The sequence below is a fragment of the Corvus moneduloides genome, chromosome 6 (assembly GCF_009650955.1).
Source record: "Corvus moneduloides isolate bCorMon1 chromosome 6, bCorMon1.pri, whole genome shotgun sequence".
NCBI lineage: Eukaryota > Metazoa > Chordata > Aves > Passeriformes > Corvidae > Corvus > Corvus moneduloides.
The window spans coordinates 22,143,085-22,169,714 of NC_045481.1; the positions used below are offsets into that span (position 1 = coordinate 22,143,085).

General features: G+C 44.3%; 2 protein-coding genes across 2 annotated transcripts in view; one reads left to right on the top strand and one right to left on the bottom strand.

Moving 5' to 3' along the window:
* Positions 1-593: 593 nt before the first annotated feature.
* On the bottom strand, positions 594-19,253 carry LOC116445276 (spidroin-1-like). Its single transcript, XM_032111739.1, has 2 exons — positions 18,665-19,253; positions 594-1,297 (listed from the first exon to the last, which is right to left on the bottom strand). The coding sequence occupies exons 1-2, from the start codon at positions 19,251-19,253 to the stop codon at positions 1,254-1,256; spliced, it is 633 nt and encodes a 210-aa protein (XP_031967630.1). The 3' UTR covers positions 594-1,253.
* Positions 19,254-19,531: 278 nt separating this feature from the next.
* The window catches only part of SPTLC2 (serine palmitoyltransferase long chain base subunit 2), an 80,452-nt gene continuing 73,353 nt past the window's right edge, over positions 19,532-26,630 (top strand). Inside the window, exon 1 of the mRNA XM_032111052.1 lies at positions 19,532-19,633. Within this exon, the coding sequence (XP_031966943.1) occupies positions 19,541-19,633 (93 nt within the window). The 5' untranslated portion in view covers positions 19,532-19,540. The remainder of the gene's footprint in view (positions 19,634-26,630) is intronic.

Here is a 26,630-nt window from a genome sequence, read left to right on the forward strand (position 1 = left end):
TTTTTACCTAATGTCATCGTGAGTGAGACAGCCCTGATCTAATTCTGTATAAGACACCCAGAAACTGAAAAGTCCATGACCCAGAAAGGGATATATGGGAAATGACCCAGAAAAAAAAAAGCATCCATGTACCAAGAGAAACAACAATAAGGAGAGAGAATTTCCTGAACTGCCAGCCTAGCAGGATCATTGGTTCTTCATCCACAGCAGCGTGGAGTACAAGTGAGCAAACCACAGGACTTCTGCAGGCTTTGCAAACTGTGGTTCCAGAATATAATTTCAAAGAGGCAGTAAATCCTGGCACGAAGGCAGGATAGGGCTGCATTCAGTAATACACTCAGGTACCATTGACCTACTCCACACAGCTTTCAGTCTCACATTGCACCGCAGTTGCTTGGGTTTGTGATGACCTAACAATGTTTTTTCATAGCACTGATCAAATTTTTGTATCTATAGGTACCACCAATAATTGCTTGTCTTCATATAGGTGCATGCTGAGATAATCTCAGTAGTTTTTAATTCATCTGAGAGAGAGGAGGTAAAGAAGAGGACATCTGGACCAATTCTGCAAGAAAATTTATGTAATGAGTTGATTGCAGGAAGATAATAATGTGTTTATTTCAAAGCCACCTGGAAATGAAGCACATGGTTTACCACATGTACACTGTTCATTATGTGATCTAGAGATAAAGCTAGCTGTCCAAAAATTACTGCTTTTTTTTTTTAATCAAGAATAAAGGGAAAATAAATCTCCAGTTAAATGAGAAAGTGCAGTGGGATGAATACTGGAAGCAGAAGAGGAAGCTGTCTGCACAAACTAAAAATTTTCAGTCCTTTTGAGTGTACTGTGCTAGAAAAGTTCAGTGTTACAAACTGGACTTTTGGCTAGTGGCCAAGACAGATTTACTGCATGGCCTCTCCATGCTGCCAGGCAGTAACTTATGGGCAAGCTAGTCCCTAAAGCTGTGCCTGCTGCTGGAATGATTCTGATCTTAGGTATTTTTCCTTTCTTTGAGAGCTTTGTTGACAGTTTTTCCTTGCTGTTTCAGAGCAGATATTTCTACAGATTGTAGTAAGGTGCACCTAAGCTCCTCTATGATGCTCTGTGCTCTGCTGAGGTAGTAGGTAGAGAGAAGCAAGTGGCTGGGTGAAGAAGCTGGGTAGGGACTGCCGAGACAGCGGCAGCATCTCAGTGGCATGGTTACAGGTCCAGGGTGAAGCTGGCCAGTATCTTATGCAGTGCAGACAGCAGCTCAGATCTGTCTTCTATTCATGTAAGTTATTCTCTGCATCACACCTGAAACAGGATAGATTTAACACAGAAAAGAGACTTGTCAGTGATAAGATTGTTTTCCACTTAATTAGAATGCAAAATTAATTGAGCTATAATTCAGTGTGCTCTAAGCGTACTTTAGTTCTGATGAAATCATAAAACTTGCCTGAGTCTGAACATGTTACCTCAAAAAGTTAACAGAAGTACATGGCCTGCAGACATCAGTGATCCAGAAAAATATGTTGATAGAGGCCTCAAAAGACCCATATATAAAAGGCTTTTTTTTTAATAATCTTTATGCAAGAAGAGACTTAGAGAAAACCAGTGACAGTCATCCACGGCCATTTACAGATGCCTCTGTAAATCCTAACAACCAAAGCTGGTTGAAAACAGTCTGTAGCACAATGCTATAGGTCTGGTACAAGGAGGCACAAGATGTGCCTGACACAAGTTTAGCACAGTACAAAATAAGTTCCATTATTTAAAACTCAGCAAATAAAAATCACAAATACCTTAATAAAACCATTTTTGTATACAAAGAATTGAACAATGACTATGTTCATATGTCCTCTGGTAAAGTTGAGGTGAGACAAAAGTTGCCACTCTCTAAGTGACAGCTTTGCTCATAAAAGCTGTTTTCGTGCATCATCATCTGGGCAAAAAGTAAAGGACCACAGAAATGGTGGTTGAAGGGACCTCTGAAGGTGTCTAGTCCAACCTCCCACTAGGAATTACTGCTGTTGCCTACATGAGACTTGGAAACCTTCCACAATGGAGACTCTACCATTTATTTCAGTAACTTCTGCCCAGTGCTGTCATTTTCACCTTAAGAAGAAATTTCACCTGAGTTTCCCAGAATACAACCTCTATCATCCTCTCTCCTTTTTTCTTACCATCTATTACTACCAAGAGTTTGCTTCCACTTGCTTTGTAACTCTCCTACAAACAACTGAAGTCTACAGTTAGACCATCTCCCCTTAGTCTACTCTGAGACACATGGAAGGACCGTGGGAACCACAATGTTTCCCCATAGATAATGTGCCCCACCTTTCTTCACTTTAGCCTTGTTCAGAACCTTGTCTGATTTCAGGTGCTGCACCACTCTCTCTGCTAGGGCTGGTTTCTGTCAACAAATTGACTACTGAACCCTAGTTCCTAAACCTGCTAGTTCCACTAGATCCGCTTTTTTACAGTGTTTCCTAGATTAAATAATTTTTTCCTCCCATCTCTATCATAGCAAAATAAAAGTAGTAGTTTTGTGAGGTGCAGAATGAATGAACCATGGTCCCCTATGGATTTCTGTTCCTGAAAAATCGAGTTCTCACTGAAGCTTTTCATCCAGATGAGTACTTACATGTATTTTTTCCCATGTGATCTCCCCAGAGTTTAATACATGCACAGTGCACCCTTTTCCCAAATCAGGATATTTATAGAGTCCCTCTCCTCTAACTGGTTACCTACTACTTGCAGGAACTTAATTTGCTGTGAAATTTATCAAATCTAATTGAAATAGACCAACAGGTTTCAGAGTTACTGGACAGGAGCATGAGGACACACCAAGTTTAACACATGCACAACCCATAAGAACATATGCTTTACTCCCTTAGGAAACCAGTCTCAAAAGGCTACATTTGTGCTCTTAGTGCAAGCTGGTCTGGACTTCTATAGCAGGTCCTGCTCTGGAGGGTTCTGCTCTTGATGTCCCAGAGAGGAGAGGAACAATCTGGAATATCAGAGTAATTTTAGTCCAGCAGGCACAATCCCCATCTGGTTCCTGCTGTTATATCACCCCTCTTAGAAGGAGCTGACTGTGCACATAGACTGAACTTAATCAGCTAAATGCTTAACTCTCCAGGGTGGTAAATAAGTCTCTGGAGTACAGCAGGGAGTCAGACCTGATTCTTATTCGAAGCTAGGGCTTGTATTCAGATAGGCAACATGGAAAGTACCACTTCCACTAGATCAGGGATGAAGGAGAAAGGGGATAAAATCTGGAAAAGCCTGTAGTAGCTTTCCCTCTTTTCAGACTAGAGATGTTTATTCCTCTTGATGAGGAAGTGAAAGCTTTAACCTTGTGGAGACGCTTCCCATCTTGTTTTTTGCCAAGTCAGTGGAGATTATTCTGTCTTTGACCTTTTCCTATAGGGCTGTTAAATGTCCTCTTCCACAAAATCCCCTTGTGTACTGGACTCTCCCCTGAGCTTCTCTGTGTAGCCTGTCCCTTTTTGTTCATGTAATCACCCATTTCAGCACTGGGGTTGTGCCCTCCTTCACCATCACTCAATGCTTATTTCCTTAATTCAAGAGGTCAGTGCTGCTGCCACCTGCCCACAATACAGCTTTTCTAACCTGTTTCATGATCTCAGAGCTCTTCCAAAGTGTAGGTCAGGACTATTAGCCCCCAGAAGTTCAGAAGCTAGGCCAGTTTATAACAAACTGTGGGGAAACTGAAATAGCGGTAATGTGAGGTGGCACTCACACTTATGTGTAGAAGTAGTGCTTAGGGACATGGTTTAGTGGTGGACTTGGCTGTCCACCACAGCCAAGGTTTAGGTTTAGCTGTTAGGTTTATGCTGGGACTCAATGATCTCAGAGGTGTTTTCCAAACTAAATGATTTTATGAATCTATGAGGCACAATGAAACACTATCCAAATATTCTTGTTGAACTATGTATAGAGAAAAAAAGGGAATCAGCCTAGAAGACATACAGTCTCTTTCTCCTCTGATGTTGAGAAGTCAGTATTTTACATTAACTTTTAGCTTCCTTCCAGGTGAATTTGAAATACTCATTCTGTATTTACTGAGGAAGGCCAGAAGAATCAATAAAGGCCTTGGCTTTCTAGAGGTGATCATCTCACCAATCATTCCTCCTCTGTTCTGTGCTAAGGGCTTAGATAAGAAGGTTTTGTTTTTTTTTTCTTTCTCCTTAACAGATAGGTCTCTTAATTAGGGTGGGGGAAAAATGACTGCAATTTTGCTGTGGCAAATTAAAACCAAAACGAGGTAGTAAAGAGCAGGATCTGGAGGGGAGGGGGGACAAGCAGAGACAGCTATTGATTTGGAAATGATGGAGTAGCCAAAAGAGAGCACACAGTCTGGAAAGGAGGCTCATCTTTCAAACCACTGTTCTTGCTTAAAACAATCAATCTAGGCAGAGGTGTTGGTTGATGCTAAACCTTTGGAGTTAGATTTGTTTCCAGACAGAATTTAAATTTTGGAAAGACTTGCTGGTTCATAATGGGATAACTTCTTACACAAATTTTGATATTATGGAGCTCGGAATCATGGAATGGAGCTGAAAAAAAGTAAACCTGAGTGGAGCATCAAGACATTTTTAGCAGCAGTGTTAACAAAAAAATGTTTGGAAATAGTTTCTTCCAAGCACAAAGTGTCATGGCCTGAGCAGGAAGAGAAATGGAAAAAACCATACACTGAATATGAGACAAGCACCAAAATGTAACACAACCTCACTACCAGGTGTTGAGTAGCACGTCCCATCTTTTCTAGAACAGAGAGAATTTATTTGGCATCATCTATCTGGTCCCAGTGGCTGAGACTAAGCTTAGGTACAGCTTTGTGCCACTCCAGTTAGCACACTTTCATTTTCACTGGCCTTTTCCCCCTTGGCTTTTCAGACAACATTCCTCTAGGGTTAGAGTCAGATGTTAGCCTGATCTTTTGTCAAATGTAACCAGCACCTGGAAAGGCTGGCAGAGAACTGCACTAATCTTGTGATGACTGGTTTGAGTTTGTCAGCTTGTTCTCATTGCTATGATGAAACCTGACTTGGCAGAACTGCTGATTGTCAGGTGTCTATGACAGGTCAGGAAGATTTTAGCCACACTACTGCAAATAATCTGCAGCCATTCTAAACCCTGCTTCACACAAGCCTCTTTTCAGTCCACATAGCTGAAACACACCACAGGCCCTTTTAAAGCAAGGCTTTTTTCCACCTTGTAGGAGAGCTGTCTTCTATTCTTCACAATGGCATTGCTCCATCAAATCCTCATCACAAGGGTGGTGAACAATTGGCATCTCTTTTGCTTTTGGCATAGCATGTACCTTAGCATATCTTCTAGAGGATCTGCTCCACGATCTTCCCAGGCATAAAGGTGAGGCTCACCAGTTCTCTAGTCCCCAGTCCTGACCTGTCAAGTATGAGTGTAGGGATATGATTGCCTCCAAGCCCTTCTGGCCCAACACTGTAATTATGCTCCAGGAGAGATCTGAGTTTGGCATGCTGTTTTGATGGTTCAGCATTTACCTGAGCTGAAAGTGGAACAAGTTTGCAGACAGGTCTTGGCTTGCATAGGAGTCTTAAGCACTGAATCAAGTCTTGCATAGTCTTATTACTACCACTGTCAAATTCACTAGCCCTTCTTCCCTTCTCGAACGAAGGATGCCAGGTGAGTAAGCATAAAGAAGTGAAGTATGCTCTTTTTGTCCCCATGGCGTACTCAACCCCGCCTGCAGCTGCAAGCATCACTGCACACCATTCTGGAACAGCAGAGGGGCTCAGTGCTGAAGGCTGCAATCCTTAATTCCACAGATTTTTAATACTTCCTTTCCCTGAATTTCACATCAGAAATGCTTTTTTTTTCATGTGGTATGAAACCTACTGAGAAGCCATGGGTCCCTTCTGGAGAGTGACTGTGCAAGTACTCTGTGTTTGATTCCATGAATATTGTTTTCTGCAGCAGAAAAGTGTAAGAGAAAGAAGCATTAGTCACATACATGCTTAATTGAGATCTAATAGCCAAGGTCAGTGCTCAGCCCAGAATAGATAGCAGAAGCCTCCTGTGATATATTTTTGTGATGAGAGGTTCATAGCACACAGACTGATCTATTATTGGGTTTCACTATGAAAAATTTAGCTATCTCCTGGAATATGCTCAAATCTGTTTTGCATCAGTTCCTTGCTTTTTCATTTAAAAATATCTTTCCAATGAGACCTCATGACCATGCAAATTAGCAAGTCTGTGCTGTGTGGAAAGATTGCTGCACCTCCACTGAAGTGCAGCTATTTGTTCTTTTGCCAACCCTCTGCAAGATGACAATACCTGTTTGTCAGTGTCTAGAATGCTTTTCTGTGATTGAAACAAAAACTCTTACAGGGAAAAGATGAGTACTCAAGGGAAGATGCTGCGATGGGCACAGCAGTGAGGAGAAGCACTGGACCTTTGCCTTGAGCTGTGTTCTGCATGTCTGCAAAATACCAGTGCAGCAGAAGTGACATGATGACCTACTTGCTGGTCTGCAGCACCTCCCTGGTTTCCTGTGGTACTTCAACCTACAGGACCAGTATGACCATCCACTTGGTTTCTTCTTTCCACCTTTTGCATATGGCTCTGTGCAGGATGCATCAGCGTTCCTCCCCAAACCAAGCATCTCCAAACATTTTTAGTCCACAAAGCCTTTCCTCCTTCAAGTTTTCCCCACAGACCACAAAGTAACCATCTCCCCAAACCTCTAACTGAGAACACAGGATAGACACCGTTTATAATAGCCTCACAGACCACTGAGAACTAGAGAACTGATGAAAGAAATAAGGCTTCTGAAGATAAAAGGAGTTAAGGTCTCCGAAGATGAAATACAGAAGTCTCTGAGGAACACACCTTAGCACCTGTAGTACCTGAAAGATGGAGCTGTACTTTCCTTGCCAGGAAAACAGCATAGGACATGATTTGATCCAACTGAATAAGAACAGAGAACATGTTCCATGTGGGCACTAAAAGCAAGTGTGAATACACTAGGTGGAAAAAAGCTTTATGTTCTGGTGCACATTTGTCTTCTGTCTGTCCTTGGAGTCTTGCAGTACCTATTGCTGGTGAGCTCCAAGCTCCTGGTGGCACCAGGACTGGAGCTCTTCACTGTGATGCTCCCTGGAGCACCTCTTGCAGCACGGGTGCGATGTCCTCCAACACACAGGTCTCTGCACACGTGCACTTTGTGCCTAAGGGCTGGCAGCTGGCTCAGACCTTGCTGCTCCTGAGGTCACTAAGTGGATGCACAGTGCCAGAACCATACTGTGTCACAGTAATTCGAACCACACCCCTTCTGTCTTTGCACTGCAGTAGTGACCAGTGTAGGAGGTACCCAGACAGTGGCCTCCTTCTACTGGAAGATGGAGTGTGCAGAAACCACCCCATATCCCAGTGTTTACCACTCTCCCACTCTGGAGACAGGGCAGCATCGTCCTCACCCTTTCTGAAAAGTGGGGGAGAGAGAATTTGGGGGTTTTAGAGCAATGCACAAACATTATTGCCTGGAAGTCTGGCATCTGTCAGGGAGAGGAGTGCGGTCGCCATGGTAATTCTTCGCCTCATTTAACTGCAAAGTGACCCCGTGTGGTTCTTTGTAGCCACTCCCAGCGCAGCAACCCCCTGCCCGCGGCCCACAGCTACACTACACATCCCCTGCTGGGCCACACCGCTGCCGTAGATGATACACAACATGGATGTGCTGAGCAATTCACACTCCTTCAGCTCTCTCCCCCTCACATCACCTATGCCTCTGGATAACCACCCAGTCCCTGCTCCTACAACTATAGGTCCCTCTATTGCACAGGCATAAGATGCTTTGGGAGCACAAGATCAACACATGCTCAGCCAGGCACCAAAAGATGCACCCACCGTGTCTCCCCCAGCCTTGCCACCACACCTGCCTCCAGCTCTTGTACAGTTTATTCTTAGATGCATTTTGTTTTCATGCTGTGGCATGAACAAGGAATAAATTCATCTTTGTCCTATTCATTTTCCTCTGTTTCTGTCTCTGACCAAAAAAAGAAATGTCCCTGAAAAGCAGGTTTATAAGGAAAAACCTGGGTGCCTCTCTGCAGAGTCAGCTCATGGGAAGCTGGTGATCAGGTCACTTGGTGCTCCTGACTGGACCCTGCTGCTCACAATTCTTGGCAGGTAAATCATCTCAGGAATGATAGGAAATCATCTCAGTACTGTTTCTCCTCAAAGCACCCTGTGGATCCCTCCAGGATCTCCAGGAGGCAAGGAGAAACTCCTCAGCCATATATACATGACAGTTTCAGCTAACAGGGTCCGTGGGAGTCAGCAGGCAGGGACTTAGTGAAGCCTCAAGTTCCCATATTGCATGGTGTAAGTGTCCCTTTCTACCTTGTGCAGTGGTGAGTTTTAACAAGCATGTAGCAAAGGCACGCAGCCAGGGATGGCCCATCACTGACAGTAACAGTCACCTGAGTCTGACAGGGTTGCTAACAACCAAGACCCACTTGTTGCTGCTTCACAGCTTATGTGCTCTATGCATGTGGCCTACAAAATGCTATTCGAAGTTCTTCAGGCAAAACATGTCCTTTAGAGAGCTAGCAGGGTTGCCTGCCCATACGCTTTTGTACCTTCATTCCTCTTCATAAATCTTTCAAGCTTGCTGACTTCAGCTTGCTTTCTCCCGAGGTCCCCTGCCCTTCCTAAAAGCACCTCAATGTCACCATCCTCAAGCCTGAATGCCCTAATCTGAGTATGATCCAGCTAACACAACCAGACATCTGTATATGTGTGAGGAGAAAACTGAAATGAGATTTCCCCACCTGACTGCCCATCATTTCTGAACAAGGCATCTCCAGTTCTCTCAGGACTGGTCAGGGTTGCACATCTCATCCTCCCCTATCTCCAGGAAGTGACAATTCACTTTCCCACCCTTGCTCCCCTCTCACCCCATCCCCATCACTGCTACCTGCACACTTGGCTGTGGCTGAGCTCACATGCCTCCGAAGGCGCTGGCCCTGCTTTTAGCCCTGCAGAGGAGGTGGGACACAGGCAGATCCACGGTGCTTGCAGAGCCCACAACCAACACAGCTGGGGCTGCTCCAGCCCAGAGAAAGCCCCTAATGCCTGAGCACACACTTCCCTCTTATGGCCATGCCTGATACAGCAACCACGCAGGCCTGCAGCATCTTCACCGGAGATGTGATTTTCCAATGAATATTTATGAATTTCCTATAAATTATACCTACGAAACATTTCCCGTAGTTTCCTCTTACACTTGTTGGATACAGACATGTCTCCCCTGCACTCGAGACTCAAACACAGCATGAGCTTTGCATCCCTGTCTGGCTGCTGCTGATCAACACACTGCACAGTGTGAGTGGGAAAGACACGAGTGCTCAGCCCTGCCTGCAGCATCACACTGTCTCTCTGATGGAAGCCCGAGTATCAATCCCTGGTCCCAGGGTAGATTTCCCCTCTTGGTAGTGCACAGCCTCTAACATTTTTCATCTCCTCTAGTTAAGTTTTACGTCCTTTGACTTTGGAGGGAAAGTTTTTAACTACCTAGTTATGGGCAGTTAAAGACTCTTCAATTTCTCCCTTGCCCCATTTCACTGTATGGCAAAGTCTCTCTCTCTTCTATCTATAATAATATCCTTGCCAAAAGAAGAGAAAGCAGCCTTCTGTTTTCCTGTACTGACCTTCTTCTCTGGACTGAACTTCAAGTTCTTTCTGAGCTCCCATCACCCCTTATACCAGATTTTGTAATTCAAAAGCAGTTTGCTGCACAGATGGGGTAGTTTCCCCTTACGTCTAATCCATCGCCACCTTCCTCCAGCCACCAAACCACTTCAGTTCACAGACCTGAAGAAAATTTTCCGTGGGATAATTTTCTGTTGGATGAATTGAACTGACTTACTCTGCAAGTACAAAGTTAAGCACTTAAAAAAAAAAAAAAAAAAAGCTCCTTTAGCCATGTCTTTTGCCAACTTGTCTATCTTCTTCCTTCATTCATTTTTTTCTAAAGAGATGTAGGAAAATAAGAACCTGAAAAACTGTGCTTGGTATTTGAAAGGTAGCAAATTGCTCCTTCCTTCCTCTCCAACCCTTCCTTCCTCTCCAAGCTAAGGTTTGGTCACTGCTCAGGTGCTAGAGCACCGTCCTCACTGTCTCTCTTCTCTACAGTATGCTGTCCTCTCATGTGCCATCTTTGTAATAGCATCAGTACAGGATGAAATGAAAGCTATCAACAAAGACGTTTTCCAGGGAACACCATTTTTAGTTCTGTTCTTCTCACAGGAAGAGGTGAATAAAGAGGAACCTGTCCAGTCTCCTGCAGTACTAACAGCACTGTCAGAAGCAGCAGCAGCAGTTATGTTGCCCTTGAAGTCAGCCATAGCAGCTTGATCATGCTCTGCTGGGCTCTGGGCCATTAACCAGAGTTTCTCAGAGTGCTCCACAGCCACTGATAAAGTGAGACCATACCTGTCTGCTCTGAGCCTGTTTGCCAGGGTTCTGATGGGAAGAGGGTAACCTCCATAATGCCAATAGATAGTTCCAGATCCTCAAAAGTATTTAAGCACCTAGAAAGAAGTTAGAAATTAAAATACTATGGGCCTCGAGGTCCTAATGAGGATGTAGTTATATTGGTATTCAATGTTTTTGCTGATACAGCTGATGGTGCTCGGTAAAGTTCTGCTCAAAAAAGAGCCTCATTCTGCTGACATAAGCTGCCTGCACACAAGGAGGGCTTCACTGCTACAGCTCTGCTGCTACAGCGATATCACATGCATTTACATGTAAATTAGGGCTTTGTTTATACCGCACAGATGCAGCCTTTCACTTCATCCTGGATGGGGAAGGGGGGCAGGGATAGTAATGGTCTCACTACTCTCATTTTATGGACTAAGAAAGCAAGGCACAAACAAAATGAACTCACTAGTTCAATATCACCCAACATGGGTGTCAAAAAAGGCAGAGATCCTGATCATAGTTTACAACCATGGGACTGTTTTTTACTGTAGAGAGGGGGAGACGAGTCATCACTTGGCTCATAGGAGCCTCATCATTATGTGAGGTCAAACTCCCGATGTGTTTGAGATGGAGGCATTAGGAATGAATACACCAAGGAACCCTGAACACAGGGCACAGAGGCCTGTTCAGATGCACTGTCAGAAACTAACTGAACCCGAGACCTAATGTTTCTTCTGCACTGCTCCCCACTCACCAACATGAGTGGCAACAGGCATGGGTGACAATGAATGTCCATGGAGGATGGACATGAAAGCTGAAGCAGCACGGGTGATTAAATACACACCACAGGAACCAAATATGAGATCAGAATCGACAGAGATTACCTTGCTTCCAACTACTGCTGCCCAAGTAAATGCGCACTGACTGCACCTCCATTCTGCCAGTACTTCTGTATCTTGACACCAGACCCTGTTAGGCCATATTTCCATTTACAAAAGCCAACATAAGCCAAGAATGATGAAATAACTGATCACATCCCAGCCATTCATTCCCAAACATGCCTCTGCATTCCCAAACGCTGCTGTATTAAACCATGTATCTGACATGGATACAAGGTGAATTGCATTATAGGACCAAACTAATCATTTTTTTCTGGCAAGGTTAACTTGTATCAGCTTCTCTCAGTAGCAAGTACAAGGTTCCTGAGCTACAGCCTTTGTTGGTCCAACAGTGCCAGTAAACAACCTAGAAAGACACAAAAACCACACAGTTCCACTGTGATGGTATAAACAAAGGCCCAAAATTCAGGCTCCAGAAGAAGCAAGTCATGTCATGTGAAAAGAGGAGATTTCCTCAACCCTTAGTGTGGGGAGATTTACTTGACCCTTAGTGTTTGATTTGTCTGTCAACACCCCAGGAAAGTCGAGATCCTTGTGCCTGACCAGTCTGTCAGAGTCCTGTTAGGACAACCCTTCACTGAGCAGTCCTGCTGGATCGGAGCGTGGTTCCACTGACTTAGAGAGGGACACGCACCAGCAGCATAAGGGAGATCCCTCAGTGGGTCTTCCTCTTTATTTCAGTACACTACCTGCTGCTGGTGACTTCTAGTGCCCATGAAGGACGCTCACTAACAGTTTATGGAACAACACTCTTTATTAATATAAAATTGTGACAGCTTAAGGTTTGATGGGTGCTGGTGATAGTATCTGACTGCAAAAACATATTCAAAGCAGTGCACAGAAAAGCTCTAATCCCCATTAAAATATTCAGCATGCATAGAGTTTGATTCTTACCCAGTAGGCATTCTCCACAGTGGAGAAGGCAAGTTCAGCCTGTTGACTGATCCCAGCAGTTATGATGGAGTCCTCCCTAACTTTTCCCCCACTCTCAACTTACTTTTATACTACTACTCTACACTTAGGTGGAGCTTGAGTGACTCCAGCCATACATTCCACTGTTACTGATTGGTGTAAAATTCTCTCACTTTGTTTTTAAAGATACAGTCAAGAATACAGAGCACATGCCCAGTAAAGGGTGGTCGTACCTTGGGGGCAGGTAACTTTGGGGTGGAGGTGTGTGTTAATATTACAATTAGGCTATAATGACCCAAGTTCATCCAAGGGGAATGATTTCACCACAGCTGTTGGCTCAGCAGCAAGACATCTCCTGTCTCCCTTGGCTGACAGGTGTTATGCAGTTTCTCAGTTGCAAAGTGCCATCGAGTTCCCCTCCCTGCGAGGATTTCAACAGAGCCCACATGAGGTGACTCCACTCCACCCTCTGTTCCATCCCCCTTAGCAGGTGCTATGGTTGCAGACTGTGGGTGTGGGGAACCATTGTGGAGTAGGTGTTGAGCATGCCAACCGCATTCTGTCCAGGGAGCAGCAACTGTGTTTCACTCTATAATTTCCATACCGTTACAACCTCTGTTAGGCTGCGAATATAACCTCTCCGTTTCCTCTGGTATTACCCCCAGTCATCTTTCCACAGCTGAGTGAAATGCAGTGAAAGTGGATGGATGTTACTGCTGGCCTTAAGCTGGCTGTAAGATACAGTCTAGTTCTGTTGCAGAGAAACAGACATCTCCATTCCAAAACACTGCCCAAGTCACTGCCCAAAGGAGGGCCAAATATCCAGAAAATTGAACTGAGGAGGGTGGGATGGGAACAGATACGAGTTTCTCAGTGCAGTTTTGTACTGCACTTAGAAGTCTTGGGGACAGGGGACATAAGTAAAAGCAGATAAAGCATAGGAGGCTCCGAACAAAGCTAGGACAATCTTGGTAGTCAGCCCTGACTAAAACCTAGAGAAAAACAGCTCTTTGTTATGGTCTGAAAAAAGGTGTGGTGGTGCATGCCCCCTTCCTCCCCACCTCTGGGTGCACTATCATCTGAGAAATGCTTGTTAGGCCTCAGCCTTGACCAACAGCACCTGGGCTCAGCTCCTCTTGAGCTTATCAGAAACACTGTCTGCTTCCAGGAACTCATGCTGTCTAATGAGCTCCTGCTTTTTAACAAACAGCCTTGGAAACTTACTTTTCTTGCCTGAATAACAACCCAAGTGGAACTTTTCTTTGAAAGTTTGATAGCAAAACCAACCAGAATTGCAGTCAGGATGGAAAATTACTATGGCTAAAGTCAACTCCCTTGTGACCCTATGAAGAGCAGTCCTAAGTGAGACCCTCTGAGCTCTCCAGGACTGCAGTGGGCTGTGACCAGCAATCTCCCTCTGAGTGGGGTCTCTCAGAGCTCACAAACTTTCAAGTCTGCTATACTTGGATGACTGCTGCCGATCGCCGACAAAGGAGCTGATATCTCCACTCCTTGAAGCTCAACCCTTTGCCCATTGAAAAGATGCAAAGGCATCCAACATGAGTATTTCACTGAATTAGAGGGGAATTTTTCACAGGCATATGTACGTATTCCTTTAGGTCTCTGTGCGTGCAAGTGTGAATATGCAACAGCAAATGTACTATGAAGGTTGTTTTCCTACATTCTTAAGTACTTTAGATTAATAAGTAAGTTAGGCATGTGAGTCATTGTGCTATAGCAAATTCTATAGAATTTTTTGTTAAATTGATTAAATTATCAGTTCAGTGCTGTTAAGTTTAAAGCTTTGGTCAAACCTGGGGCAAGTTTGGTATGGGTGTCCACTCTAAACCTTATGACTCAACAGGAGGGTCTCTCTTATTTGTTTTTATTCTTACCCTTTTCCCATCTCCAGCCTCCATGCAGATAATTTTTTGTTGGTTTAGACTGACTGATTTTTACATCTTGGTCTGATTTTTCTCTGTGTGCTTTAACCACCTAGTTAATAGTAGAGTGAAGCTTGCCAATGAACTTTGTTGTGCTTTCACTTTAATATTAAACCTGCTTTTGCTGATACTTTTCCCAGTGATTCTTTGAGCAACCTAAAACACACTTTTGTGACAGAAGGCTGGAGCCATGAGCAAGGAAATAGTGCCCTGCTGTTTGATTTCCTTACACCATTAGAAATATAACATTATACGTATTTCGTAAATAATAAAAAAGGTAAATACAGTTATCCGCTTCTCTCCTAATGAAGGATTAAACTTTTGCCACTTATATGTATGTATTAAAAGGAATAACAACTACAGGGGGTTAAATTAGTCTGTCATTTATCCCCTTTGCCACACTGGAATCCCTCACATACCCTGTTCTGCTGGCTAACACCCTGATCCTAACAGATATCATCCCCTCTGTTTTCTTGTGGCTCATCAGACCCATGCTCATACACATTCTTCAGTCCCTGGTGTTTCTTCTCTGATATCTTGCACCTCTGATCATAAACCTCCTATCCTGACTCCTTCCCCATTTCACAACAAAACCATTATGCAAGTCTCATTGGCTAGCCTGGCTTCTCCAGGCAAACAGACTGAACAGCAAACAGTTCACTGTGTTTAGAAATTCTGGTCCAAGTCAGTGCCCAAATACAGGTTCAGTCAAGGCTGCATTGTAAAAAAGAGGAGAAAGTAGTCTGAACAGTCCTTTTAGTATTACATAGCTTTAAAGGCTAAAATATTTCCAGAATAGTGTTATTTTCCAAGCCAGTGAAACAGAAGCTGTAGTGAGCCTAGAACTGTAGCATCCACAGCAGAAGGTGTTAAGGACAGGGAGGGTCTCTCTTGGAGCAGAAACACGATTCTCAGCACAGTTAAATTTGAACCAACCAACTCCATTGTTTAGAAATATGTATGTGCCTACTCTTGCCTCCACCAGAAAGAAGCAATCTGCTGTGGGCATTGATGGTTTACCTTTACTTATAAAGAGATGCTGAGGACAAATGATGGTCATTCCTACACCAGGCTAGCCAACCTTCCAAGCACTGCCTCTCCATCTGTCCATGAAGTTTAGCTAGGGGCTTACCAAGTTTTCCTGAGCATCCTCATAACTATCTGCTTTCTTCAAGGCTGTGAGGTCCCCAAAGAGCTTTCCACACTTATGCTAATTCTTCACCTATGCTACAGGCTGCTCTGAGAGGGTACAGTCTACATTCTTCAGGTGCATTCTGCCATTCAGACCCAAGCTTAAAACCAAGGTTCCCTGCTGCCCTGGAGGCATTTTGCAGCACAGTCCCTGTGCCTTCAGTGCTAGGCTGCTGTAACCATGACAGAAACACAGGACACAGTAACACCTCACAGCACTGCATTGTCCTGGTCATACTGCAGCCTTTTCAGCTACACCTTCAGCATTTTCTGCTTACTTCAGCCTGCACCTGGAGACTGTAGAAGAGGAGGAAAGACACCTGAAGAATGTAGACTGTTCCCTCTCAGAGTAGACTGTCTGCTATTATCTGCCTTGAATGCAATTGCTGAGCCACTGCTTTTTCTGCCTCTGAATTGCAAATATAGAAGTCAAAGGCTTAGGTTTATTTCTGACTACAGCTGCCTTGTGACCTTCCATCAAGACTCTCTGCATACCTTGCATCATTCAGACGCCCAGTTTTGTGTCAGTTTTCAGTTCTCCCTTTTCTCAAAGGAAATTCTTCCCCTCAGTCACAGCTCTGATGAGTTCTGATGATCTCTTAGCAGTGCAGAAGGCCCTTGTTCTCTGTTTGGGACATTGGAGTGGAAAATTTTCTGCTGCTTTGTCCCAGTGGCTACCCAATTGCTCCTTCCTGAACTTGCCCTTCTGCCATCTCCAAAGTTCAAAACTCTCCTCTCTGATCCCCAAACCTACAGATGGTTAGAACAGTACTCATAGACTCAGACCAGTGATGTAAGCTTTCTGTTGACATGAGCCTGCTATGCAACAATCCCTGCCTGTCTTGACTTGTTACTTATGGTCTACTCTTCCTTTTGACTCATTAATTTTTTGATACAGTCCTTTGCTTTGTTCAGTTGGCAGAGTAAGGCACTTTGCTCTGCCAGTTCATTGGAATAGTATCCATGAAAACTTAAATGTAACTTAAAACTGGAATTTGCTCTTCAGATTTTGTTTGGCTTCTCTATTTTGCAAATGCCGAGTCCAGAGGCACAAGCTGCAGCCACCTGTGTACACAGGTGTCTTGTGCAGTGCACAGAGCCATATCAGAGTTGCCCCCAGGTGTGATTCCAGGAGCTCTGTGGGATGTGTTCGGTGCTGCCTGTGGCAGTAGCTGTGCCCTGGGATGGCATCCCCATGCTGGGACTTGTCTCCGTGGATATCCTGGACTCTTCTGTCATTGCAACCCCAGTGTGAGCATGGCCTTCCGTGTCCCCAGCACTGTGCTGGAAGGGACCAGATGCTCCTCAAACCCCAGGTTATGCTGGCCCCATGCTCAGGGCAGGGTGAACTCCCTCTGTGCAGGGGAGCACTGCAGCTGCTGTGTGAGACTGTACAGTCCTGCATAAGGTAAACAGTAGCTCCCTTAATGTTATTTACATTTCCTAAACCAAAACTGAAACCATCACATTCTAAGGGTTCATGTTAGCTGGGTTCAAGGACAGATGAAGTGACCAGTCTGCAGGTACCTACATGTGAAAAGGGTTTATGCTTTAATAGATAACACAGCAGTAAGATCCAGTGCCTGTCAGGCAAAGCAGCTTATCCTCTCCAGAAGTAAGGCATTAGCAGGTGAAACTCCTCCCTGTGCAGGTGGGCAGGGAGTAGAGGATGCTGCCCTACATATGCCCTGTGAGTATAGACAGATGGACCATCTGCACCTCATGGCAAAAACTAGTCAGTATAATTTAACCTGTTCTGTTCAAAGGGAGAGGAGAGAGGAGGAAAATGCTTATAGCCAACTATGGCAACAGCGGAAAAAATCCTTCAAAAAGTTCTGCAGTATGTGGTCCCCTAATACACTTCTCTCTTGCTCATTTTTTTTCATATTTATTAGTTTCTTCATAGATAACTTCAACTCTGCAAAAGCCCTCCACTGCTCATCCAGAAATAAATCTCCCATGTCTCTTCCCCACCAGTGCTCCTCCCTGAACCTACACTGACAGTCCACTGGCGCAAGCACTCAAGTGCTAAACAGGGGTGTTTGCTGCTTTGATCCCAAGGTCCTTCCTAGTAACACCAGTGTCCCCCATGGCCCCAACCTGCAACACAAAAGATGGGACATGGCCCAGCCCCTCTCTTACTGCATATCAAAACCAGGTGAAAAAAGCTTACTGCTGAGGCAAGTCCATACCTGCTTCAGTGGCAGTTCAGATATGGGAGTGGCCACAGACAGCAAGAAAAGGAACAATGTCAAACACCCAGCTTGCGCTTGTTACTCTGAGACTGTGTTTGTACCCCGCATTACAAAAAGCCCTCTTATCCAAAAGTGACGTGGAGACTGGGCATGCACTGCTGTCTACAAATAGGCTGAAACCAGGCCTTCCTGAGGGAAGAAAAATGACCGCCTTTCACAGAAGCTAATTCGCTTGTTAGGTACTGCACGTTCATATCAAATTTGCAATAAGATCCGTGACAAAGGCTCCAAGATGTGACTATAATACATAAAAATAACTATCAATAGCAGCAAATCAGAGAGAAAAGGATGAGACCGTTCTCTTGAATTCATCTACTTGAACCTGATAACTCTTCATTTTGTTTTTTCCCCGTTGCTAAGTGCTAAGAAAAACCACAGCCCTTCCTTCTAAATTACACCAGAGATATCAAAGGTCACACTCTTCCATCTCTTCAGTGTGTGATTAAACATGTCAGGCTGTTTTCTTTCTGCCAATTAACACTCCTGCAGCTCCCTACTCCCTCACCAGGATGCATACAGGTGTTTAATAGCGCACAAATACAGACGCTTTGTGTTTTCCTTCTGGCCTTGTCTGCATGATGTTTGGTAACCCAAACTGTACTGAGGTTGGTAACACCTGTCCCCGAACTAAATAAGGAATTTAATTTACCTGGTCTTTAAAAGAAGTACATCTTTCCAAACCCTGTCAGGAAACACGTTTGTACATAAACCTAATATGGTTTTTAAACAGAGCCGTGGGCAGAGCGAACAGCCAGCCAGCTCCAGCTGTCGGGGGCGATACAGCCCAGCAGGGCGGCCAGGCTCACACCAGTCCTCCGCCCAAGTGTACATCCTGTTGGGTTAAGCTCTGCCCGAGGCTTGTCTGCAGGGTTCCCTGCAAGGGCCTTCGATGTCCTCGCGGACTCCGGCCGGGATACATCTCCCGAGTGCTGGCAAGGGCATTACAGTAACTACGTCTGATCTCCTTGCCGGAGCTCTCACCCGGGGCTCTCCGTCGGCTCCGACGGATGATCTCATCAGGACACAGCCCGAGTGTCTCGGGACAGCCCTCCAGGTGTCGGAGGAACCGCTTCATCAGCTCCCTCAACACGAAGCAGCGAAGGGCTCCCCGCTGCCTCACCCCGCCCCGGCCTTCTCCCTGCTCTAGCCACCGGCGTGCCCGAGGCAGGGCTGCCGGTTTCCTGGCGTGGATGGTGACGGCAGCAGCACCAACCCGCGCCGCTCTGGGCCCCTCCCCACCGCGTGCGGAAACGCGCTCACGGGCGCTCCGGGTCCCTCCCGGAGCGGGACGAGAAGGGCGAGGCAGCTTCACGCAGCCACGGCCCCGGCCCTGTCGCCACCCCCATCCCGGCACCGCCGCCGCCACCGGCGCCACGCGCCCCCGGGCCCGGGCCCGGCCCCGCCCGCCCCCGCTCCTACCCGCCCCCGCTCCTGCCCATTGGCTGCCGCCTCCGCCCCGCCCCACCCCTCCCTCCGCCATTGGACGGGCGCCGCGGCTCACTCGCGCCTCTTCCTCGGCCTCGAGCTGTGATTGGCTAGCTATTTCCCTTCCCTCCGTTCCCGGTCCCATCTCTGCCAAGTGATTGGACAGTGCTCACGCTCTGGCTCCGCCTCCCCGCGAGCGTTCCGCTTTGCGATTGGGCGAGCCGCTCCCTTCGCCTCGCTCCCCTCCCACCCGGGTGCCGCGCGGGCTCTCATTGGGCCCTGTCCGCCCGCCTCGCACACGCGCCGGCGCGTCCAGGCGGGGCCCGTCCCCCCGCGTGACGCCCGCGCCGGCGATTGGGGGAGCGCGGGCCGCGCTTCCGGTGCGGCGCGGCCGGGCGGGGGCGGCGGAGCGGGCGCGGCGGGGCCGGCGCGATGGAGCGGCCCGAGCGGCCCCGCGCCAACGGCTGCGGCGGCGCCCACGGCGCGCTCCGCAACGGCTTCGTCCGCGGCCCGCCAGGCACCCAGGTGTGCGCGGGGGAGGGGGGGCGCCGGGGCGGGCGCGGGGCGCGGCGGCGGGGCCCCGGAAGGCACCGAGGTGTGGCTGTGAGGGATGTCGGCAGAACCCAGGTGGTTTGTGTCGCCGGCCCTCGCCTGGGGAGAAAGGGCTGCGCCCGGGGGCTACTCGCTTACCGCACTGGTGGCGGCATGTGAAATGACTGACCCTCGAGTCACGGCTGTAACTTTACTGCAAGGCTTTTGGTGGTGGCAGAGCTTTGAACTTAAACCTCGCTATACCGCAGTAGGTCTGTGCTTTAGAAGAAAAGGTTTTAGCAGTTCTTCGCCGCTGTTTTGTTGTTGTAGGTGCGATGCACTGGGCTGTGGGTGCAAGTAGCGTTGAGCAGGGACTTCCCTGTAGAGCAGAGTTGGAGGTTGATGCAGCACTTCCCATCCGGCTGTATTAACACCCTGTGATGCAAGTGTGTATTTGTGCTTGCAGACTCCAGTTGTTTCTCTGCAAAACACTCAAATTTTGTGTTATAGTGTAAGGAACTTAATGGTTCTCATGAAGTCAGTCTCAGCAGAAGTCAATAAGTTGTGTTTCCTTGAACGCCTCAAGCTGCTTGAGAAAAGCCTTCCTCTGTCATCATGTCTCATGTTGCTACTGTTTTTCAGTCCTCTGCTGTCCCTTCTATTTTCTCAGTGTAGGCTTGTGCACTTATTCACTGTGTGAACTAGATTGAGAACTGATGCAGGGTAAAACAAAGCTTTTTTTTCCTTGAGTTATCATTAACTTAGGATGCTTACTGTATTTCTTTAACTGGATGGATGCTCACAGTCTTGCCCTGGCCCTTGGGAGGTATGGCACAGTACTGGGAGTGAACAAATGGAAGGAGGTACAATACCTTTGTAGTGGTTTGGTTTGCTAAACCGTGACAACCTTCGTTTGGCAGCAGTGTCAGCTTGTACTGGTTTGGGGAGCCATGGCATTGGTAGTCTTGCCTTGCAAGCACCAAGCACTGCTGGCTATAAAACCTTACACATAAATCTTTGTAATAAGACAAAGCATGGTGATGGTGAGTGTTCTTCTGTGAGAGTTTTTTCCCACCCTGTGCTTTCTAAAGAAGAAGGTCTGAATACAGTTATATTCTTCTACTTCAGGAGAACAGAAAATGCCGTAGGGAAGCACTTCCTCAAAGATTTTGTTCAGCTGGGTTTCTGGAAAACATGGGTGATGCAGTGTGTGAATTGGAAAAACCATAGATGTCAAACTGAGGAAGCCTAAAAGCCTTTCTGGTGTATGAGATGTTCTATTCACTTAGTAGCTTGCATGTGATACTATGCTCAGATATGTTTTGGAGACCTGAGGGATTTGAGATAACTATTTCTAAAGCGAGTGAGGGTTCACTGGAGAAGTGGTAATGAGAAATTTTACCAAAAAGCCAAAGCATAGCGGCATTGTCAGAGGGTAGAAGAAGAGTGTAGGAAAGTTTGATATCTTTCTGGCAGCTGCTTCCTGGTCAGAGATTTATAATTAGGAGTATTACATCCTTTTCTCCATAATTTTATGTGGGCTAAATTTGAAGTGAGGATCTGAATGTTAGAACTGGAGTGGAAGAAGCAACTGTTTAGGGGAACTAATCATGTCTAGCTTTCTCAGATAGCATCAGTGGTGGTAAGCTGCCAGAAGATGTGTTTGCTGATGTATCACAGATTTGGCTACTTGATTGGTCTTTCGCCTTTTCAGTTTTGGGTTTTGGGTCTTTATGCAGAAGAAGGGAAACATGTGAATGCTTACTTTGTGTTGAATATATTTGTCTGCGTAGGTATATACCAGGTACATACCACATACAGCACTTGAGAATCTGCAACTGTAAGCAAGTACCAAAAAGGAGGCAGCTTACACAAAAGAATGCAATTGTTACTTAGTAGAAAAAAAAAACCAAAACAGAAAATAAGGATGAGGAGAAGAACTTTTTCAAAAAAGCGTTTTGCAGGGTTTGTGTGAGAAATAAGAGGCAGAAAGAGATCTAGCTAAAATGATGGGAACAGGAGGGGCAAGGAAAACCATTGGTTTAAAGAAATGTTCCAGTCATTGTCAATTTATCTGGAAAACCACAGAGCTTCTGAGGGGAGAGCTTAGAGACAGGGCATTACCATGCCCTCCAGTAGGGCTTGATAGTGCAGGAAAACTTCATCCATTTTTAACGGTGTGAAAAAAAAAAGGAGTCCTCTTCTACCTAGGACATTTCTGCTCAGGTTACCTGTGTAAGTTTTGGGGTTTTAAAATTTTGATTTGTTTGTTTATCTTGTTTTGGGGGGTTTTATCCTAGAAAACCTAGAGCTTAGATTCAAAGGTTTCCTTATGATACTCCCTTCACTAGGAGTGGTATTTGACATAGAATGGGTTCTTTACTGTTACTCCAGCATGAGCAGAAGAGGGTGAAATTGTTCGCTTTAATTTTCAAAGAGATTGTATTTGTCTCCTTCTGAACTGCTAAACCTCTTTTTGATAAGAGGAGAGGGAACCTTGCTGTCTACTAAAACTGTGCAGTAACTGACTTTGGCTACCTTGGAGATTAATGGAATAGCATCAATGACTAGAAAAGTGACCATTTGAAGTTAAGGTTCTAGCATATTAAAAAACATTCTGCTGAAATACTAAGATAAATAACAGCTCTTGGCTTTCCTGAGATGTCTTGTTTTCAAATTACTTGGGTCCTGCTTGAAGTTAATCTGTTTAGAGATTGTTGCATTCACTGAATTTCAATCTCATTATGAACACCTTAATTAAAAGAGGTTGAAGAACCATATAGCAATTAAAAATTGTGGAATGTTAGAGAAAAGTGACTGTTTTCTGACTGTGTACAGTTGAGAGAGTTCATTGTTAGAAAGAATGGTAATTTATAGATGGACTTAAAATTGATATAGAGCTCTGGTGTAATACTGCACTATGTAAGATAAAGCCTAACATCTCAAAGGGTATTGTCATGATGTGAGGAATTGAACATAGATAGGAGAAAGAGAGCAAATGTTAGTAAAAGAGATGTGAAGTTACCTCTTCAAGTTGTGCATGATTCTGCTTTTTATGCCCTTCTGCTCTTTTGGGGAGAGTGTTGAGTTCAATAGAAAAATGGTGTTTAGGAGCTATCAAGACACTTGTGGGAAAAACGAGTGTGGGGAAATTGCTTTTTCTTTCTGCAATGCAATCTTAAACTGGAATGTATTTCTCCATTGGAGTGTTTTGCAAATGACTAATGGTTTTCCAGTGCTGCATCTAAAAAGATTTTTCTTGCTCAGAATAGGGAGATTGGGACATCTTTAATGGGAGAAGATGCCCTTATTTTCCAAGATAATTTATTGGAATCTACCTATTATTGTGAACAAATTCTTAGTAATGTGATTTTTTTTTTTTTAACTCCTTAAATGAGCTTCTCACATTAGAATGGTTCTATTATGCTTCTAGAAGTTAAAGAAGGAATAGTCTCAAACTAAAAACAATAAAAGTGGAATATAGGTTTTAGATATCAAGTTCTTAATTTCTGTTGTGTGCAGTATCTCCAAGTCAGTTAGATGGGAGCTGGAATTATATAAACAAGTTTTAATTTCCCTGGTGTTTCTTGAAGGTTTTCAAACACCAGCTTATAGCAACTTCCAGATAGCTTATTGCATGTGCATGCCTTTGTAAACAAGGTCTTGTACTATTTCCTCAGGAAGACAAGGAATAGTTTGGTTGAGAAGAGTGGGAGTACTGTGGGATTTGCATTCCTTTAAAACTGTCACAAGTCCTGAATTCTAACAACTATTAAAATAGCCAGCATAGGTATTTCTTTCCTGGAAGCTTTTGTATGCAGAAAACAGCTTGTGTAGTCCTGTGATTTGAGCTTGCTCTTCTTAAATAGAGCAGTCAAACTGCTTGTATGTTCATCTCGTGGGATGCTTCAGGATGCAGGGGAACAATAGCTTCCTCTTGGTTTTTAGATGCTTTTGCTGGAATTCAGGTTAGTGTAACTTCTTTCGGAGAGCACACTTAAGATGACTGCAGCAGATACTGCAAGTTTTTCTTGCTACAAATGATTTAGTGGTAGCAGTGACATGAATCTTGTTTCAGATGAAACTTAGGATAAGATAAATATGCTAAATAACTACCCTAGCCACTGGTATAAAAAAGAATTGGAGTACAGAATTGTGAGGTTTTTTCACATCTGTGTGCAAATTTAAAATTCAGACGGAAAAAAAATGATCCTGAGAATCTAAATCTCATTAACTTCTTCATGAAGTGGTTGTTCCCCCTTTGTCAGCATTTGGGAGACTGCATCTTGCAAATGGTGTCCAGTTTTGAGTTTCCCAGAAAGATGTTGACATAACCACATCAATCTGTGAATCCAGTGGAGGGTCCCCAGGAAATGAAGAGGCTGTGACAGCTGGGTTTGCTCAACCTTAGGAGAGAGAAGCTTAACAAGCTGGCTGCAGGATATAGAGAAAATGAGGCCAGGCTCTTGGAAGCATGTGGCAATAGTATGGAAGGCAGCACATGTAATTTAAAAGAATGGGAAATTCTGATTGCACATAAGGAAAATAATTTTTCCCATGAGGGTGGTAAGATACTGGAAGAAGTTGCCCAGAGAGGTTGTGGAATCTCCATCCATGGAGGAGTTCAAGACTGTTGGATGTGGCCCTTGGCAACCTGTTTTAATTAGCCCTGCTTTGACTTGGGGCTTGGACACGGTGACCACTGGACGTCCCTTCCAGCCTTGGTTATTCCATGGTTACAGGATTGCTGGAGAGTTTGTCCAGGTTTAGATGTTAGCATTTAATCCCCGAACCCCTGTAAAAATGTGTGCCTTAGGGCTTGTAGCAGGTACTCTGAGGCTTATATCAGACCTGAGGAAAGAAGTTACTACTTTGCAACTCTTGCTTGGTTTTATGATTGACTGTATTTATTGTGTTAGTAACGTAAAACTCAAGTGAGAAGGTTGTCTGATCTAGAAGAGACTGCAACCTTGTTCAGATATGTTAACTGACAAAACTCTTATTTTTGAAAAAGTGTACCTGTGCACAATGATCTTTTTCTAATACCAAATTCAGTTATAAAAGACTGTGAGCCTTTGTGGAAGGAATAGGTGCTCAACATTTTCCCTGGCTAAACAATTATTTGAGGCCATCATGTTAAATTAGTAGGTGTAGTGCCAGTGTTGTACTTGTTGAGAATTTGTGTGTCTGTGCTGGTATGAAAACAAATGCTCATGGTAGCTGCTGATGTGATGGGCTTCTCTTAGATTGGAGTATGTGCTACTGAGAAATTAGTTTGGGTGAAGTGTTAAAATATATAGACTATATTTGTACTGCCATTTCCAATTTAGCTGGTGATAAACCTTAAATGCTCTAAGAAATTGTTATAAATGTATACAAGTTAATTTTTTTTTATGATATGTACTTAAGTGATATGTCATGTTGTATTTTTCTGTTTTAATTGTACAACAAAACCAACGTTTTTCTAAATTTCATGTTTTCAGTTTGTTGGGAGGACAAAAGCTTTATCTGAATTATCTATTGACTTCAATTTCTCTAGATGGAACATAAAACATTGGCCCATCTTCAATGAGGTTTCAAGTTTTTTGTTTTGCCATCATTAAGAAATGAATTCTAGAAAAAGAACTGTTTTTAATTCAAAAGTATAGTTTTGAAGAATACTTACAGTTGAGAAAGCAGGAGTTGCAAAGTTTAGGAAGTAATGGGGTTTAATGTCTATAAAAATGAGAGCAGATTGTAAATATGTCTGGAAATGCTTTCAGAGGTATCTGAGAGCCTGGAGATTGACTTGTTAGGGAAGCACTGCAGACCTGTGCTGTCTTTGGAAATCTTTATTGTAAATCATATTTAGTAATTAAGCATGCAGTTAGGAAATTCTCTGTCAAAATTCTGTATGCCTAAAATCTACTGAACATAATAGATAAAGTTACATGTAAGGTTTAACGTTTTAAATTTGAGGTAAACTGTCAGAAAAAAAAGTATATTCTCAGGAGGATTGAAATTGTCACCTATATGTAGCAAGCAAAAAACCCCAAGTTTAATTGCATCCTCGACTTGCTAATGGGGGTGGGGAGAACCAAACAACTTTTAAACATTATGAAGATTTACACTATTTTTGTAGATGCAGTAAGTGCATCTTAAACAAGGGCTGTCAAATTTGTTGTGAGTAACTAGTTGCAAATAAAAATATTTGATAATACCTGTCAAGAAGAACAAATCTTTAATGAGGAATATACTCTTAAAGTCTGTTTTATAAAACAAGTTTATCACCTGTGAGGGTTTTTTTAAAAGCTTAAAATGTGATTCAAACTAGTTTAATTCTAATTTTGGTGGTAAATACTGGGTCTTTTTACCCATGCAACAGTCTGAGATTTGAAGTCTAAGCAAAGCAGTGCAAGGTGACAGTAAAATTACCACAGAATACATAACAGCTTAGAGCAGCTGCCATCATGGAATTCTCACTGCTGTGGTTTCTGTAGTGCTGATTTCCTCAATCCTTTGTAATAAACGTGACCACTTTTGCATACAGAGGCACACTCATGGATGTGGTCTTTCACACTGTGTTTCTAAAAATAGAAGCTGCAAACCTGTTAGTAAAATTTCTGCAGTATGTGTGGTATGTGGCAATGAGAAGCTACTAAATTTTAATAAGAATTTAGCAAAGTTGTGTTCCAGCATAAATAATCTTTTTAAGGTGTTTACATGAAGTCTGCCAGGTTCATCTTAATTTGTTCTTCCTGTCAGTATGAAATGAAACGGCCTCTTTAATACAGAGTGCTGGGCCTTTCCTGGGGTAGCAGCAATAAGCAGTTACAGTGTACTTAACTCGTACTGTGTGCAGTAGCACTTGTAGCATCTTCTGTCCCCAAAATACATGCCTGCCATGCAAGGTGTGTACCCAGAGCCCTGTGGTAAATCCTGTGTGTTGTCTATGGGAGCATCTGCCGATGTTCCCATGTTTGCGCATGGCTTTTGTCTTCTCACTCACAAA

Bases quoted from the DNA above. Each gene is read 5' to 3' on its own strand.
- LOC116445276 (XM_032111739.1), bottom strand. From the start codon at position 19,253: ATGGGACCGGGAACGGAGGGAAGGGAAATAGCTAGCCAATCACAGCTC. The intron at 1,298-18,664 runs GTGAGAGCTCCG...ATCCTGTTTCAG, and splicing joins GAGCCGACGGAGAGCCCCGG to GTGTGATGCAGAGAATAACT.